We start from the raw sequence: 19,187 nt of genomic DNA on the forward strand, positions 1-19,187 counted from the left end.
GTGAAAGCAGAGAGTTTTCACATACTTCCTACCCACCCCACACAAGTACAGCCTCCCCCATTACAGACATCCTGCACCAGAGTGGGACAACTGTTACACGCCATGATCCAACATGTCATTATCATTCAAATATACAGTTCAGAGTGGGGTTCATTCTTCGTGTTGTATGTTCTATGGCTTCTGACAAATGTAAAATGACATGTATCCATCATTATAGCATCACATAAGATAGCTTCACTGTCCTAAAATTCCATGTTCTGCCTATTCGTCCCTCCCACCCCTGGCAACCACTGGTGTTTTTCCAGAATGTAAAATAGTTGGAATCACACACTATGTATGCAGTCTATCACTTATCAATGTACGTTAAAGTTTCTTGCATGTCTTCCGTTGCCATGTAAATATTTTACCAAGTCATAAACAAGATTAAATTTGAAAGGAGAAATCTTTACAAAATGAAAAAGCAAAATGATACCAATGAACTTAACTTTCCAAGTGACTTTAAAGCACAGCAACTTGACTGGACATCCCTAGTCGGATAAACCCTAAGGACAAAATAACTGCAAAAAATTGTTTTTAACAGTTTTCAACACTTGGTATTATTTAGTGTTGGTGCTGTTATTCTGAGGTTGTCAGGGATAGAATGTGGAGTAAAGCAAACAAGTTATTAGTGATAGTCTGTCCTTCCTGATGCTCTGAAAGCCAGGATTGTCAGTGTGGAAGAGAGGGGGTAGAAGTGGAAGATAGACGAGGCTAAGTAAACAACTACAATTCCGGATATGAGTTGACAGCATTAGGAGCTCATGGGGTAGGAAGTATTTTATAGATGTGTGTTTCCACCATAAAAGCCTAAAGCCAGTGATCAACCCAGAGCAATGAGCATCCCTGGTGTCTACACTATGATTTGCAAATGTCTAACAAAACAAAAACCACCCCAGGGATCCTTGGAGAATGGGCTGATTCCACATCTGCCCCAGGGAATATACAAGATGAGTCTGGAACATGTCATTATATCAAATAGGGAGAAGTTACCAAGTTTGAGGGTCATGACAACGGGGCTCTGCTGCAGCCCGAGGAAGCACCATTCGCCAAGGTGGGCCAAGCTGAACATCAGTAAGAATAATTACTGCAGTGCAACATCAATTATGTTTGAATCTGTGCATTCAGAATGGCACTAACAAGAAAACAAACTGGTCACTGTAGGAGGATGGATGCAAGTGATCTAAGTCATTATTTTGAAATATAGTAATGAAAAAAGAGTTAAGTGTTTAACCACTTTTCTTATATGAACTGTACTGAGGGCTAATGAAATGGTGGATGAGGGGCAGTGTTCCTTATTAGAGGTATTCCTGTTTGTAAATAAAGAACATCACCATTTTTGCTGACTCTAATCAAGTAATGGAATTCTTAACAGGTCCACAAGACATTATCTACCTCAGGATGGAAGAACACACTGCCACCTGCAAAATAGTCTCACCAAAAAAGTAAAAATAAAAAACCTGTATTTAAAATTGATCCAGGCTCTGGATCCAATTCCCACTGATGGGCCACACAAAGGACAGAGGAACACATTAAGGGACATTACAGGGATGCAATCTGCATAATCTAGAGGGAAACTTCACAGGACAAATGCGTTCTTTCTACATTTCAAGGAACTAAAAGGTAGAGGGGAAACCTATAAATGAAAAAGGCTCCAAAGAAATATCTACTTCTCAAAATGTGGATAACAATAAAAAATGGGTATTTGACGATATTAAGGAATAACTGTTAATGTTGAGGTATAATAGTGGTACCTTTATCTTTTAGAGATACATCCTGAAATACCTGGGGATGAAAGGAGACATGCCTGGGATGTGTTTCTAAATAATACAGGAGGGGAGAGAGGTGGAGGTGAAGTGGGGGTGAAGGTGAAACAAGATTGGCTGTGAGTTGGTTCATCGTTGCTGAAGCTGGGAGAGGGTTCATGGGGAGTCATTAAACTGGTTTGTCTCTTTTGTATACGTTTGAAGTTCTCCATAATTAAAAAAAAAAGGAAAAAATAAATGTAGGTGTGGGCAAAATAGGTCAACAGTTGTAATACAAATAAATAAGACAATGATTAATCCTATCTAATAAAAGAGTAATATGCAAATTAACCGTCACTCCACAACAAAATGGCAGTGCCCATAGCAAACACTGGTGGCATCTCCCTGGCAACGTGAGCCCGGAATCTGCTCCTTGGCCGTGGAGGGAGGGGAGGAGCCTCTGGCCAGAGAACTGGGTGCGGGACGCTGAGCTCGTGTCACCAGGGGCGATGTGAGCTCAGCGTCTGTGCCCTGGCAGCTCTGCACAGAGGGAGGGGAGGGGCCTGTGGGGACACGAGCCCAGTGTCCCCGCCCCAGCCGCGTGGAGAGAGGGGAGGACCCAGAAAAATGGATCTTTCCAGTTCCTGATGCTGACAGAGCCCTATGGGTGCTGGGGTCCTCCGCCTGCAGCCCCCAGTCACTGACTGGAAGTCTCCTGCCTGCAGTGCGGATGCGGCCAGCATGGCACCACAGCAGGGGGGTGTCTGGCGGGCATGCTACAGACATCAAATCACTGCCGCCACGGCCGCCCTCCCCCCCCCCCCCCCACTTGCAAGTAGTATGGTTCAAGGGGGTGACTCCTGAGGAGCGGCTCTCATGGCAGCTGATGCGCACCACGCCAGGCGGGGAAGTCGGACCTGAGAGACCAAGCTCCTGAGTATCCGAGCTGCTGGGTGTTATGGGCCGGGGCCCTGAGGAGGCCTCAGGACAAGCATCTTCCCAGAGGCTGTGCAGAAGGAGGGGAGGAACCTCTGGCTAGAGGCCGGGTTGAGGGATGCTGGCGTCCTTGCAGGCCAGGCTGAGGGACACCACCCACACACACACCCCCTGTGCATGAATTTCGTGCACCGGGCCTCTAGTAAATAATAATAATACAAGAATAAACTCTGTGTTTGGCACACTCACAAATGTAAGCCTACCTTTGCCCACCCCTGCACATCAGAGTCCAGTGCATATGGAAACCACAGGCCCCAAAGGAGGATTAGTAATGGCTCTCGTTCCGCAGAACAGCATGATGGTTAAGAGCGTGGACTTGAGCCAAGTGCATAGCTCCAAACACCAGCTCTGCCATTCCCTCACTGCATCATGTTGCACCGATTAGTCATCCTCTCTTACCCTCAGTTCCCTCCTCTGGGAAGTGAGGCTAATAGAAATACCACTGTATTGTTGGTTGTTGGGCAGATTAAATAAGCTCACATTTGTCAATCACTAAGGCAGTGCCTGCCACATAGTAAGCATTAAATATGTGTTAGCTTCCTCTCTTGCTCTTTCACTATTTCTTCAGCTCCAGCTCAGGGCGAGGAAAGTAGAATAAACAAGCGCTAATTAAGAAGCACAGAGCACTATGTGGGTGCTACCTCTGCTTGTGTGGGGGTGGGGGTGGGCCACACCCTAAAGAATGCAACAGCTAACCAGCACCCACATTATGGAAAACTGACCCACAAAGATGGCTGTGTTGGGGCAGGGCCTCCCAGGCCAATGCTATTTCACGTGCAAAGGTGCAGAACCCTGCAAGGCTGGGGCAGAGCTCAGTGGGCCACAGCGGGACAGAGAGGAATTCCATGGGTCCCCAGGATGTTTCTGAAACTGCACCCTCCGGGCAGTGCAGGGACAGATGAAAGGGCACCTTTCCTAAGAACTTCCTGGGTGCCAGGCCCGGTTCGTGGGGGCCTGCAGCAGCCCTGGGATGTTGTCAGGGTAAGGGAGTATGAGTCATCTGCCCAAAGCCTTGCTGTTAGTAAGTGGCTAAGCTGGAATTAGATCGCACAGGCCTGTGTGATTCCAAAACCTTCTAGAGATTTGACTTCTATCGGATTCTCCCTGGCTCTGGGAAAGTAAAAAAACGTTGATGGCAGTGATCTGCAAGGAGCAGGGAGGACTACGGCTATTTTGATTCTCATTTATATTTTTCAGGATTTTATACATTTCCTACTAGGAGCAAATATTGCTTTCATACTTAGGAAAAAAAAGAATAACTACAATTTTTATAAAGAGAGGAGAAAAAAGTTTATTGTGTTTGTCTTTACGTGAGTCTGTGAAGAGATTAGAGATACATTCATCTCTTCTAAGCTAAGTAAATCTAGAACATCTAAAATGTTTAGAAATGTAGGTAATTTGAGTTTAGAACCTAGGTGGATTCTGTTTTTCATGACTGCGTAATGATTTACTTTAAAAAAAGAGTACAAGAACTAAAAAAGCAGTATCTTAAAGTTCATAGTTTTCTTTTTCCTACTGTTAAAATTTTTTTTTTTTATTGATTGATTTTGAGAGAGAGAGGAAGGGAGGAATGGAGAGAGGAAGGGAAGGAAGAAAAGAGGGAGAGAGAGAAACATCAATTTGTTGTTCCACTTATTTATGCATACATTGGTTGATTCTTGTATGTGCCCTGACTGGGGATTGAACTTGCTACCTTGGGATATCGGGATGATGCTCTAACCAACTGAGCTACCCGACCAGAGTCATCTTCCTACTTTTGAAAGTGTTGTATTTTTTTCTTTTGGCCGCCAAGATGCTCAAAGCTAAATTTTGGCCTTAGTCCATGTTGTGTAGTACAGACATATCTTGGATATAGTACGGCTTTGGTTCCAGACCACTGCAATAAAGCAAAGTATTGCAATAAAGCAAAGTATTGCAATAAAACAAGTCATAATCTTTTTGCTGGTGGAGGGTCTTTCCTTCAATTTGTAAAAATATACAGCATCTGTGAAGTACAATAAAGTGCAATAAAATGAGGTATCCCTGTAAATATTTCCTCCCTCTATTCCTTAATTGCCATTATGTTATGCTTACTTGGATGATTTTATTTAGTATGTCTTTATAATAACTTTCCTATCATCCTTTTGGAGAGGGTGTGGGTATAATACTAATAAATGCTCTTATTTGAGGGAAAACTTCTGTGAAGTCAAGAGGAACAGGATTTTTCTCATTTACGGATGACGAGACTAATGCTCAGAGATGGTGATATAACCCACACTTACCGCACTTGAACTAGAACCCAACTTTTCAGACTCATCCAGCATTCCATCACTGTGCCAAGGTAACTAATGGGGCATTAGGATGGCTCCCTGGGACACTTGTCAGGGATGGTGACAGGAAGGGCCACATGCTGCCCACTCCTGGTAACTCCCCATCTGAAAAGGTGCAAAGTAGATCAGGTGACATACACACATTGCTGTTTATCGACTCCTAGGAAGCACATTAAGAGCCAGTCAAACAAGACTGCCAAAGTCAATGGTGACAATTAATATTTCCCAATCTTGGTTTCAGAGCAAGGGTTAGTTCCTCCAAACACCTACTGCCCTCATTTTGTCCTGGTTCAGTGACATTTTTTATTCAAACTGCTGTCCCTCTGTGGGTCCTGAGTCTCTGGTACATGTCCCTGGGGAAGCCTTTGCTCTATGCTCCCTCATGGACCGGGAACTTGCTGTGCTAGTACCAGACTAGGGCTTAAGCAACAGAAATTCATTCTCTCACAGTTCTGGAAGCTGGAAGTCCGAGATCAAGATGTCAGCAGGGTGAGTTCCTTCTGTGCTCCCTCTCTTTGGCTCATAGATGCCATTTCTCCTTGTGTCTTCACATTGTCTTCCTCCTGTCCAAATTTCCTCTCCTGATGAGGAAGCCTATCATACTGGATTCGGGCCCACCCTAATGACCTCATTTTAACTTGATTACCTCTATAAAAGAGGTCACATTCTGAGGTGCTGGGGGTTATGACTTCAACATAAGAATATTGGGGGAGCCCTAACCGGTTTGGCTCAGTGGATAGAGCGTCGGCCTGCAGACTGAAAGGTCCCAGGTTCGATTCCAGTCAAGGGCATGTACCTTAGTTGCGGGCACATCCCCAGTAGGGGGTGTGCAAGAGGCAGCTGATCAATGTTTCTCTCTCATCGATGTTTCTAACTCTCTATCCCTCTTCCTTCCTCTCTGTAAAAAATCAATAAAATATAAAAAAAAAATATTGGGGGGCATAGTCAGCCCTTCTGAGGTTTGGGCCACAGCTTCTGCAGAGGCCCGGGTTGCCAGGTGGTCCCAGGCTGGCCAGGGTATACCCCCTCTTCTTGAGCCAACAGCTGACCAGCCTTCCACTCAGACAAATTAGAACTCCAGCTCCACCACTCACTGGTGGTGTGACCTTTGGCAATATCCTCCACCTGTCTGAGGTTTGGCTTCTTCATATGAAACCACCACCTACTTCACAGGATTGTTGCTAGGATTAAGAGTGACAGGTCTGTAACGTGCTGATACCTGGGAGGAGCTCGCTGAGAGGAGGCTATGGTTGATACTTAAGCAAATCATCAGCTTTTGCAAGGAGATGCCAGGCCTGTTCTAACTCTGAGCTGATGGGTCAGTCACACATAAAACAAAATTTGTCCAGAACAGTCTTTGGGCCTCCTCAATCAACATTCTCCTCCACTGAGCAAGTTTCAGAGCTCAGTTCAATGTCTATGTTCAAAGAAAGAAAGAAGTTCTCTCTCAACTTCTCTCCTGCCTAGTGACTTCAAATCCTAATAGTGGGTTTGGGCCCTAAATCAGGAGTAATGCTGCTCTGATCTCTAAAGCTTAGTTAGCAACTCAGCCTCCTTTCTTTTTCTTTCTCCTTCCTTCCTTCCTTCCTTCCTTCCTTCCTTCCTTCCTTCCTTCCTTCCTTCCTTCCTTCCTTCCTTCTTCCTTTCTTTCTTTCTTTTCTTTCTTCTTTCTTTCTCCTTTCTTCTCTCTCTCTCTCTCTCTCTCTCTCTCTCTCTCTCTCTCTCTTTTTTCTTTCTTTTTCAGCCTCATTTCTTCACCATGGTTCCCTTCACAGATCATAGGTGTGTTGGTTGATTTGTGTGTGTGTGTCGTTCCAGCTTCACTGAGACATAGGACACCCAGATATTTGGTCTAACATTAACCGGAACGTTTCTCTAAGGGTGTCTGGATGAGCTTAACATTTGAAGCAGTAGACTGAGTAAAGCAGGTTGCCCTCCCTAATGTGGGTGGGCCTCATCCAATCACTTGAAGGCCTGAGTGGTACATAAGGCTGACCTCCCCTGAATAAGAGAGAATTCTTCCTGCCTGACAGCCTTTGAACTGGGACATTGGCTTTTTTCCTGCCTTTGGACTCAAATTGAAAAATGTCTCAAGCTTGCTGACCTTCAGACAGAACCACACCATTGGCTCTGCTGGGTCTCCTGCTTTCTGACTCACCTGAGATCTTAGGACTTGCCAGCTTCCGTAATCTGTGAGCCAGTTCCTTAAACTAAATCTTTATATTCTCTCTCTCTCTCTCTCTCTCTCTCTCTCTCTCTCTCTCTCTCTGATGAGCCCTATTGGTTCTGTTTCTCTGGAGAACCCTAATACAACAGGCAAACTCCAGGTGACTACCTCCAGCATATCTGTAGGTGCCACCACCCCCATCTCAACCAGTGAGTCCACATTCCAGCAAATTCTAATTGACAATGACTTTAAGGAACTATTGAAGACATTGTTCTCATTTCTTCCAAACAAGAGGAGGGTGCTCCTTCTCAGCCTTGATGGTCCCCCTGTAATATGCACAGCACCCCCATCTGACTTGGGAGATGACATGGCTTTCCCCTGACTTGTAGAGGGCAGTACAGAGTGAAAGATGAATGTGCTCAAGTTACATGCAGACAGGGAAGGAGCATGCTCCAGACATTTGTTCCAAACCTTTAGCTCTTCAATGTCCGTGCAGCATGACAAGCCCCAGACCCTTGCTGGACATCAGGCTGTCTGTGACATGCCATTTTATACATTCAGAGCAAGGCTCAGCTGGTCTGGGGGGCGGGGGAGGGCAACCCTCTCCTCAGTTTAGGTGTGTCCTACTTCACTGCACGGGCCGAGGGCAGCAGCACATGACTGCCCAGGTAGAGGAGTGACTGTCACACCTGTGCTTCTGACTAGAGCCTCAACAACCATATCAGAGCCACTTCTCCACACGGACCTGGGAGAGAAAGCAGGGCAGAAGATGCTCTTACGTGGTCAAAAGGAGCAGTCTGAGTGCTAAAGGCATGACCTTTGATCCATCAGTTGGTCAAGAGGGAAAGGGAAATGATGGGCGTGCTGGCCAAGGGAATTGTATGGTTGACAGCAGGACTCAAGGCCAGGCTCCTCAGGCTCTGTCCCAAGGTGTGCATTACCCAGAAGCTTGCAAGGTCAGATGGGACTGACATGGTCTCAAACTATACAAGTGCCAAGAGAATAACCAATGTGCACTCCAAACTCTGTGGGGAACCCCCTTCTAGATTTGTCACCACGGGGTTAAGTCACACAACAGAATGGGGACATGCATACAGTTATGAGGAAGAAGACCAGAGAGTGAGTCAGGAAAAGGAAACTTCATTATTTTCATACCAGGTGAGACCAGCTTGCTTAAAGTGGCATTGCACTTCACTGAAACGCTGGACAGGTATTTATGACCCTAACTCTAAGCCGAGCCTGGTCACACCCACTCTGCTTGATGCTCAGCTGTGGTCTTGGCTCAGACAATCCCCCTAAAGGCAACACAGGCCGTCCCAGCAGTAGGAGCATTTGGCTGGCAGGGAGACAAGACAGGCAGCTTCGGGTAAACATCATGCTACCTTTTTACAGCCCCCGGCTTCCTCCCATCCTGTCTCCTCTCTAATCCCTGACAGCCAGTAACCTCTCCATTTCTATAATTCTGTCATTTCAAGAATGGAATCATACCGTATATAACCTTTAAGGACTGGCTCTGCTCACGCAGCATCATTCTCCAGTCACAGGTCGTCATGAGCACCGGCAGTTGCTCCCACCTTTCTGCTGAGCAGCACTGCGTGGCCTGGATGCACCACCAATCGGTTTGCCTGCTGAAGAGCATCCAGGTTGTTTCCAGTCTTGGGCTATTGTGTGTCAAGTTGCTATAAACATTGGTGAATAGGTTTCTGAGTGGATATAAATTTTCCTTTCTCTGGGACAAATGACCAAGAGTGCAATTTCTGAGTCACGTGGTTTTTACATGCTTAGCTTTTTAAGAAACAGTCCAAGTTTTTTTGCAGAGTGGCTGTGCCATTTTACTTTCCCATGAGCAATGGACAAGTGATCCAATTTCTCTCGCCAGTGTTTGGTATGTGTGATGTTAGTCATCCTGACCAGTGTGTATGACCTCTCAGGTGGTTCTGATCTGCCTTGCCTTCATGGCGAATGATGTTGAGTATCTTTTCATTATGTGCCACCTGTCTTTCCTTTCCAGTGAAATGTTCAAGTCACTTGCCCGTGTTCTGAGTGGGTTGTCCAGAGAATTATGCTGAGAAAGAAGAGACAGTCCTAAAAGTAAACATTTTTGCTCTGAGAAGACCCTGTTAAGAGGATGAACAAGCTACTGACTGGGAGAAAATTTTTGCAAACCAATATATCCAACAGAGGACGAGTTACCATTTTAAAGTGTACAGTTCTATGGCATTAAGTGTATACACATTATTGTGTAGCTGCCACCACCATCCATCCCTACAACATTTTCATCTTATCCAACTGAAACTGTGTACCTGCTAAACACTAACTCCCCATTTCCCTCTCCCCACACCCTGCAACCACCCTGCTGCTATGAATGTAACTGCTTTAGGTGCCTCGTATGAGTAGGACCATGCAGTATTTATCCTTTTGTGTCTGGCTCATCACACTGAGCACAATGTCCTTAAAGTTCATTCATGTTGTAGCATGTGCCAGAATCTCCTTTTTTAAGGCCAAATAATATTCTGTTGTATGTACATACCACATTTTGCTTTTCATTCATCCACACATGGACACTTGGATTATTTTCATCCTTTGGCTACTGTGAATATTGCTGCTATGAACATGGGTGTACAAATATCTGTTTAAGTCCCTACATCCATTTCTTTGTGGCATAGCCCCCAAAGTGGAATTGCCAGACCCTGGACGTCTGGTAAGAAAAGATGCTCCAGACTCATTTTGGACACCTGTTGTCCTAAATCTCAAATCAGCCTTCCCCCAGGGAGCCCTGGATCCTTTTGGTAGAAAGGTATTTAGAGAACAGGATTTGGACATTTAGGGATGATCATTAGCTACTGGCTTGGTCATTGTTGTTTTTAGGCCTTTTCAGTGAACCAAGTTAAGAAATAGTGTAGATGTTTAAGAAAAACTTGTCATGAGTTCAAATTGGTATTTCTACATCAAATTAAAAACTAAAGGGTTTGGCTCAGTGGATAGAGCGTCGGTCTGCGGACTGAAAGGTCCCAGGTTCGATTCCGGTCAAGGGCATGTACCGTGGTTGTGGGCACATCCCCGGTAGGGGGTGTGCAGGAGGCAGCTGGTCGATGTTTCTCTCTCATCGATGTTTCTAGCTCTCTATCCCTCTTCCTTCCTCTCTGTAAAAAATCAATAAAATATATTTAAAAAACAAAACTAAAGGGTTTTAATTTAACTTTTTTGGTCTTATAGATACAACTTTGTTTTCTCCCATGACAAAAAGTTGATTTCCAATGATATCAACATAATTACTCACTTACTTTCTCCAGCAATAAACATGTAACAGTCTCAGAATAATAATACAATCTCACAAAAACAACACACTACTTTCACAAACAAAATGATTACTGAAAATGGTTTTATTATTCGTTAGTTTATTTCCACTATTTTTGTCCTTAGGCTACATCCCACTGGGATGCACAGTGAAATTCCTATAAAGTCATTTGAAAAAAATTCCTGTGTATTTGTCACCAATCTTCTATTGGCTTATATTCATTTATTTCATCTGCCTTCAATTTTTAGGAATTAAAAGTAAATATTATGGAAATATTCACATGATTCTAAAGGTAAGTATATAAAACAAGTTATATCTGGACAGGTTTATCTTCTAACCCTGTCTCCTATATCTCATTCCCTACCCCCCTATAGGTAATAACTTAAAACTTTTTTTTTCTCTTCCACCTAACAAAATAAATGTGGCCTGGCCAGCGTGGCTCAGTGATTGAGTGTCGACCTGTGAACCAAGAGGTTGCAGTTTGATTCCTGATTAGGGCACATGCCCGGGTTGTGGGCTCAATCCACAATGCGGGGTGTGCAGGAGGGAGCCGATCAATGATTATCTCTCATCATTGATGTTTCTATCTCTCCCTCTCCCTTCCTTTCTGAAATCAATAAAAATGTATTTTAAAAATTTTAAAAAAACAAATGTATTTATATATCCCTCCTTTCTTAAATAATGGGTAGTACACTATTGATACTTGTCTTAATTTTGTGTTTTTCACTTACAGTTTCTTGAAGATCACTCCAAGCAGTATACAGAGATGTCAATTCCTTTTCATAGCTACACAGTCCTCCACTGGCTAGATGTACCATAGCTTATGCGAACGATCCCCTGTTGATGGAAATCAAGTATTTTTTTGAATGGTGTTTTTACACAGAGTAACTGTCACATGGTTAAACAAATCCTCATGGTCATTTCATCAGTTACCTTTCAGTGTCCCACCCTTAAGTCTCAGCAGCTTTCTCCATGCCAGGTGCGGGCTCTGTTTATGTCTACTACCTAGAGTTAGTTAGTTCCCAGGTAGCAGATATGCCTGATGAGGTACTAACTGGAGTTTTATTATTTGTATCTTTATTGTTGACACTGTTACAGATGTTCCCATTCACCCTGCCTTTGCCCATCTCCACCCAGCCCGTGTCCCACCTTCCCTCTGACCATCACCACACTGTTGTCTGTGTCTATGGGTTATAAATGGCTACTAACTAGAGTTTTAATTTCAAAGTTATTTCAAAAACAATTTTCCCAAAGGGGGAACAGGCAGTTATTGTTTAATGAATACGAAGTTTCTGTTTGGTATGATGAAAAGTTTTGTGGATGGATGGTGGTGATGGTTGCACACAATGAGAATGTACTTCATGCCACTGCACTGTGCACTTAAAAATGGCTAAAATGGTAAATTTTATGTTATGTATACTTACCTTAATTTAAAACAGAATAAGGCTTATGGGAAGCACTAAAGAAATTACTGAAAAACAGCCATAAATATTATTTAAAAAATATTTTTATTGATTTCAGAGAGGAAGAGAGGAGAGATAGAAACATCAATGATGACAGAATCATTGATTGGCTACCTCCTACACGCCCCCCACTGGGGATCGAGCCTGCAACCCAGGCATGTGCCCTGACTGGGGATTGAACCATGACCTTCTGTTTCATGGGTTGATGCTCAACCACTGAGCTACACCAGCTGAGCATAAATATTCTTTAATGTTAAAAAATTTCTCCAATAAATTGTTACTTTAATATATAACTTTATATTGAAATTAAATTTCAATACAAAAACTAAATGAGGTGGGGTTTTTGTTGTTGTTGTTGTTAATCCTCACCTGAGTTTTTTTTTTTTTTTTTTCATTGATTTTTACAGAGAGGAAGGGTGTGGGGGAAGAAAGGGAGGGAGAGAGATTTAAACATGGTTGTGAGAGAGACACATCAATTGGTTGCCTCCTGAATGTGCCCTGACCAGGAGCTGGGGATCAACCCTGCAACCCAGGTACATGCTTTGACTGAGAGAATCAAACCCACAACCCTTGGGTGCATGGACCAATGCTCTAACCACTGAGAAACACCGACCAGGGTTAAATAAAGTTTTTAATTGATATGAATTTGTGTCATTGCAGTCAATAGATGTCCTCAACTTAGAGATGGCTCCTTTCTCCACTGGTGTAATAAAGGAGGGTTGGTCACTTTCCAAGCTGAATCTTATCTGACAATGACATTGGTACAGATTACTCTCCACATTTAATGATGAGATAGCAAGTTAGCTCTTTCTAGACTTTTATTTATGTTACTACATGGTGACTTGAGTTTTATGGCTTCTAAATGATGCGTTTATGAGTAGGAAATCCAGCTCAGTGACAAAGAAGATAATATCCTGTTGATGTCAGAGTCCAGGGTGGGGATGTCAGACCCTCAGGGCAAACTAATATAGAAAAATGTCTTAGGCCCTATATCTTGATCCACTAATGAATGGGCTTAGCCTCTGGTGAGTTCCTATAACACTTCACCTTCTCTTCATGACCTGTCTCCATCTGTGAAATATAACCTTACCACTGAGAGAGAACATTTCAAAGACATCAAAAGGTCCTTGGCATCCGGGTGCTCGAGATGTACACACCATCCCATTTCCTCAACTGGTTATGTACAAGGACAGCCTTTAAAACCCTTCAAGTAGGAAAGCCAGCCGTTTTACTTCTTGTGGAAAGAATCTTCTTCCTCCACCACTGGAGCCACATGGCGCCTAGTGACAATGCGCTGACTCACCTGCTGGGTCACCGGGCACACGAGAGGCGGGCCTGGCCCCTGCAATTTGAGCCATCACTTGGCATGGGTTCATGTTTGTGATAACATAGGGCACAGGGAGTGTGAGCCCATGTGGCCACCAATGCACTACCGGGGCAAAGGACCACCTTGTCCCGGAGTGTTTATCTGATGACAAAGGTGGAAGCCTTGATATAGTTGAAGGGGAAAAGCCAGAGGTAATGCGGTGTCTATGTACACGTGGGGAACATCAGAGCCAGACCACGGTGTGACAAGCATTTATCCAAATTCTCCCGGAGATCAGTTCTTCACACCTACCTGCTTCTTGACATTTGTATCTCAGAAACTTACACAAAGGCAGAGAAACGGGTATAAAGATTTCCCGTATACCCAACCTCTGACCCAAGAATTATCAACATTTGTCCATCTTGTTTCATCTACTTACCCTCTTTTTTTTTTTTTTTCCCCTCTCAGGTATTTTAAAATAAATTTCATATACCACGTTTTTGCACTCCTGAGTATTTCAAGATCCTGTCCCTCCCAGGACTGTTAAACAATAAATACCCAATATCCACTACCAGAAAATCAGCATATTTTTAATACAGATGTGGTACAGAATGTTTAATTACAGCAGGGCAGAGATTCCAGTTAAATAAAATTAAAAACCTTTATTTTCCCCAATATAAAATTACTAAATTAATGTCTCAAAAGAAAATATAACATGGTGAAAGCTTTAAATCACACCACTGTTCACCACAGGATTTATGATTTACCAATGACAGACTCCACCACTTTGGCAAAAGGATGAACTTTTCAAAACAGTTTAAAAACCTAACATAGCAAAGACTGTATACATCTCCATATTGCACTTTTTTATGTACAAGAATAAAACAGTAAAGTCAAGTGTCTTGCATATACTAAGAACAGCACAAATCTATCACAATTAAATTTAATGCAGAAGCTCATGTGAGGAGTATTAAAAATGTAGAAACGTAACACACGTATGTACAGAACGCCGAGACTGTATTAACAAAGTTTATGTACATGACAATACACTGCATTACTTTAAACCTTTTAGCATAGTTGTGTTTATTAATAGAGGCCTTTGGTTCTAAACTGCTTGACTAGTTTGAAGCTCACATAGTTTCTTAAGCGTTTCTGTTTTTTTAGACGCAAGTAAGTAAGTATAAAAGCACTAAACCTCCTGGTTCACTGGTACAAAAATTACAGCGGTCAGATCCCTCAAGTCATCAAAAACTAGTCACAAAAATAGTTCTCGTATTCAACCTGAATGTGCCACAGGAAAAAAATATTTTCAAGATTTCCCAGCTTAGTCTAGAGGCAAAGGGTTACCTCAGCCTCAATTTCAGTGCTACTGTCCCTGCTATGTTCATTCCAGAACACTTGTTTTCTCTAGGCCATTTATCTTAATACTACTTTGTAAGAAAGAATACAATCTAGCTTCAGTTTATGAGGGTCCACCACACGCCTCTGTTAAGACATAATGAAAACTTGGAATATTGCCAGAGAGACTTAAAAAAAATATGTGCCCTCTCCTGACTCCTCTAGAAAATCTGCTATGAAAGAACAGTTCCCTGTTCCCTCCCTCTCCCGTTCCCCTGATTTCTCCTTGTGCTCGGTCTCCCCGTGTCCTGCACGAGCCCAGTGATTAGCTTTGGAAATCATCCTGAGTTTGCAAATGACAAAGCAAGTCCCCACACGCGGTCCATGAGGCGGATCACAGAACCGAGGACGAGCTGGTCATCCCGTGAACCATGGTGCTTGTTGGAGTCCCACTGATGGCATTGAAGATGTGAAGGGAATTCGGTAAAACACTCGTCTTCTCCTCCAGGGGGCAAATCTTGAGGCACAGAAACACAACGTTACCCAAGTGCAATGCCCTGAACAGCATTTTTCAAAATGGTACATTTTATGGAACACACAGGACTTATCTCATCCAGTGGTAAGTGTTCCTGTGAATGATGGTCTGCCTGGATAGATAGTTAGGCTTTGGCAGTTTGCAGAAGGATTGTGTTGGCTCATCTAGTGAACGATGTTTTTCAGATCAGGATTATAAGGCGAAAGTCCAGAACACACATGTTTTTGTGTCCTTTACAAGTTAGTAAATGGAGAGCCTTCTAGACTCACCGGATGATAAGGTGGCTTGAAGTTTACCTTACACATACTGCATGGGACACGACCTAGCCTTGTCCCCTGGAAAAGTCTTTTAAGATGAATCTGGAGCATCTGTGTTTCTCTACTGGCTCCTTTTCTCAGGGTCTTACAGAGGGGGGCTGCCCCTTTGACCCTGAGCTAGTCTCTTTTTGCATTCCGTAATGCAGGGAAGGATTCTAAGGGCAGGAAGTGACCTACTGCTAGGCAGAAAGTGAGAAGAACATACACTCAGAGGCTCCCCTGGAAAAGCCAAAAGCGAGTCTACTCCGGGTTATGACTCTTTTTCTTTACGCGTTCAAAGGAGTTTAATCTTCATAGTTGTTGAGATAATGGAAAGTTCCAGTTGAGAACACAGCACTGCATCAAATGTCCATACAATCTGGGAGTTTATTTTAATGTTTTCAGCCCATAATTTTTTTCCTACTTTCATCTTCCTAGTGCCAAATGCTGGCACGCACTGGCCAAGCGCTCCCTTCTACAGGAACCTGGAGGCCCCATGGAAAAGACCGTGAGTGTTTTCCAAACACCTGTGCTCCTGAGGCCCTCACATTCTGGTTATTCACACACTTATTTCCTTATTCATTTCCTACTTTCCCAAGTGCCCAGAAGAGGGTTTGCCTTCTTTTGCACATGCATTTGTCCTTATGCCAACATCTGCAGTTGCCCAAACTCAGGAATAACTTTATGTGAGTCAGTAAATCAAGTTTTAGAAAAATAAAGTTAAAAAATTACATTACCATCCCATCTGAATGTGTGAGCATGAAGGAGAAAAAAAAAAAAAGTAAGCAAGTTAAAGCTTAGACATTTGCTTTCCTACAACAGAAATTTCCTAAGTAAATCATCACATGACATGTTAACTGACACAAAGGTCCTGGCTTCGATTTTGCAAGACTGAGGCAAGAATGTAGGGAAGAGACAGAAGCAGCTCTGTGTTAGCAAGGTGCTAGCACTAACTATAAGGATGGTTCTCTGACTCGGAAGGAGTCACTATGGTGGATGGAGAGCGGACCTCTCTGCAATTATGTGGAAGCTGCTCTTTGACATTTACTGGGTTCCCTGGGCAGCTGTCCCCTCTGATGACTACTGGGCCCACATCCACAATTCTCCTGAAAGGAATTCGTACCAGAAGGCAATAGCAGTACAATCAGAAAAGATCCCATAATGACAAGGAATATAGAAATAGCCAGGGATAATCCACTGGGGCACCCAAGTCAGCTTTCAATACTTAAAAATTGAACAACCCTATTTTTGTAAATGGCAAAAGACATTTAATACAACAGATAATTCCTTAAACTGGCTGGTAAACCCTGCTCTTCCAAAGGACTCTTCTAAATGACATTTAGAATAAAGAAAATTCTACCAACAGTATGGGTATTTCTTCTTTATGTGAGAGTTTTTGTTTTGTTTTGTTGTTGTTGTTATTGTTGTTTTACGCTAGATTGGGGTGGGGAGGGGCCACCTCTAAGAGTGTGGAAGAGGAGGTAGGAGCTGCTCTCCTCTGGTCACATTAGGTACTAACAGGTAGGCAATCTGTTCCTCGAGTAAACTGTGGTTAGACAGTAGCAGCAGAGGAGAGTGCTACATTATTCTCAAAATCCTGGAAGGTTGTCAGAGGTGTAGGCCATCACAGGGTGTAATTAAGACCCCAACTAACACCTGCTTCCTAAAAATGAGAACTCCAGGGTGGCACTTACCTGCTCATGCATGATTTCAGAAAGCTCTTTTGCCATTTCCCTATAGTTGGCCTTCATTTCTTCCTGATACTCTAACTGGTCTTCCTTAATCAGACGTTCATTTACCACTAAGGCTTGACCGCAAGCTTCCACAAATTGCCTGAAGTGGTAAAGGAGAGGAAAAAAAGGATGTTGAGGACAAAGAATGAGTCTAAGCGGTAGTGCCTCTTCCTTGATTGAGCACTGAAGTTGTTCATACTTGAAGAGAAAAAGACATTTCTAGCGTGTGCTTTACCTGAAAACTTCTTTAAGCAACTTCACTTTATTGTCCGGATATCTTTTTGTGTTTGTGTCATCTAAGAAAGCTCGGGCATATGCCAGTGGACCAGCATTGACCTAAATAAATAAACAAATAAATAAAGAAAGAACAAAGTTTTAAAATTATGTTTAATTTTAATTTACCTTTAATTTCAGTTGGCATGCGCTAAAAATGATGTCTGTAGTCATGACCCCTGCCCTCCAGGAACTTACAACCCAAAAGAGGAAACCATGAAGAAAGCTACATGTCATTTAACTTTACCATCTCAGCCATCCCCAGGGCACTTCTGATGATGGTGCATTCTATGTAGGAAGAACCAAAGCTTGGAAAACATAAGGGCCTATTCAAGGTTGAACATCCAATAAGGTTGAACACCTGAGATCAGAGCCCAAGTCTTCCAATTGATATTTGGCTACACTATACTCAACCTGACGAGTTCAGTGAAAAACTGAAAAGAAAAAAAAAAAGTATGTATGCCAATTGTTTAAAAACCAACTCTTCACCTCACTGAATTGTATGGACAGCCATGGACAAACTGATTTGCTATCCTTGAATGAAGTAACCATCTGAAATGTGTGGCAAGTGCCAAACATTAGGGGCATTTAGCAACAGGGTATGTCAACCAGAACCCTGCATATCAAAATTTGGCAAGAAGAGTTCTCGGTTGGGAAGGTCAGAGTGGGAATGTAGATAAAAAGAAAGTTAGACACACTGGATGGGAAGGAAAAAGTCCGAGGCATCCGAGACAGCTTGGGAAAGGACTTTACCACGTGATTCCTGCATAATTTCTCCTGGAAGATCTGGTGGGCTTGGAAGGTAATTAAGTAGGGATGGCTGTCTATCTTTTTTGTTGCTGTTGGTGAAAGAATGGGCTGTGGTTCTGATCCAGGGTGTGTAGGACTTACACGGTAACGGCGGATCAGCAGTGTGGGGATTCACACCAGAGGTAGGGAGCCCTCTGAGATAGGAACCGCTAGCTAACCTTCTGTGATGACTATGTCATCACACTGGATGTATGCATGTGAAAATGACCAAAATGACTGATTATCCAAAAGGACAGAGTTGGCTTTCTGTGTCTGATAGTTCTGCATCTGCAAACTACCCACGAATCAAAAATATACTTAAAAAATGCCCTCACTGGTTTGGCTCAGTGGATAGAGCGTCGGCCTGCGGACTGAAAGGTCCCGGGTTCGATTCCGGTCAAGGGCATGTACCTTGGTTGCAGGCACATCCCCAGTGGGGGGTGTGCAGGAGGCAGCTGATCGATGTTTCTCTCTCATCGATGTTTCTAACTCTCTATCCCTCTCCCTTCCTCTCCGTAAAAAAATCAATAAAATATATATTAAAAAATATATATATACACTTAAAAAAATTACGGTTTGGTTGGAGCACTGTCCCATGCATTAAAAGACTGTGGGTTCGATCCCCCATCTGGATGCGTATGTAAGGCAACTGATGTTTTTCTCTCACATCAATGCTTCTCTCTCTCTCAACATATCCTTGAGTGAGGATTAAACAAAATGTTACGTTGTTGCTGACATGAACTATGTAGTTAAGCCTAAGATGGTTGTTTCTGTTCTGAACATGTACAGACTTTTTTTTTTCCATTTTATCCTAAATAATACAGTATAACAATTTACATAGTATTGGGTATTATAAGTAATCTGGAGATGATTTAGAATATACAGGAGGATGTATGTAGGTTA

At 43.1% G+C, this 19,187-nt stretch overlaps 1 protein-coding gene across 9 annotated transcripts in view; it reads right to left on the reverse strand.

Moving 5' to 3' along the window:
• Positions 1-13,884: 13,884 nt before the first annotated feature.
• DOCK9 (dedicator of cytokinesis 9) overlaps positions 13,885-19,187 on the reverse strand; it is a 262,790-nt gene continuing 257,487 nt past the window's right edge. For all 9 annotated transcript variants that reach the window (XM_008143977.3, XM_054719897.1, XM_008143975.3 and 6 more), the window contains 3 exons: positions 17,458-17,558; positions 17,184-17,322; positions 13,885-15,175 (listed from right to left, as the gene is read on the reverse strand). In XM_008143977.3, coding sequence (XP_008142199.2) covers positions 15,053-15,175; positions 17,184-17,322; positions 17,458-17,558 — 363 coding nt within the window. In that variant the 3' untranslated portion in view covers positions 13,885-15,052. The remainder of the gene's footprint in view (positions 15,176-17,183; positions 17,323-17,457; positions 17,559-19,187) is intronic.

The sequence above is a fragment of the Eptesicus fuscus genome, chromosome 8 (assembly GCF_027574615.1).
Source record: "Eptesicus fuscus isolate TK198812 chromosome 8, DD_ASM_mEF_20220401, whole genome shotgun sequence".
Taxonomy (NCBI): domain Eukaryota; kingdom Metazoa; phylum Chordata; class Mammalia; order Chiroptera; family Vespertilionidae; genus Eptesicus; species Eptesicus fuscus.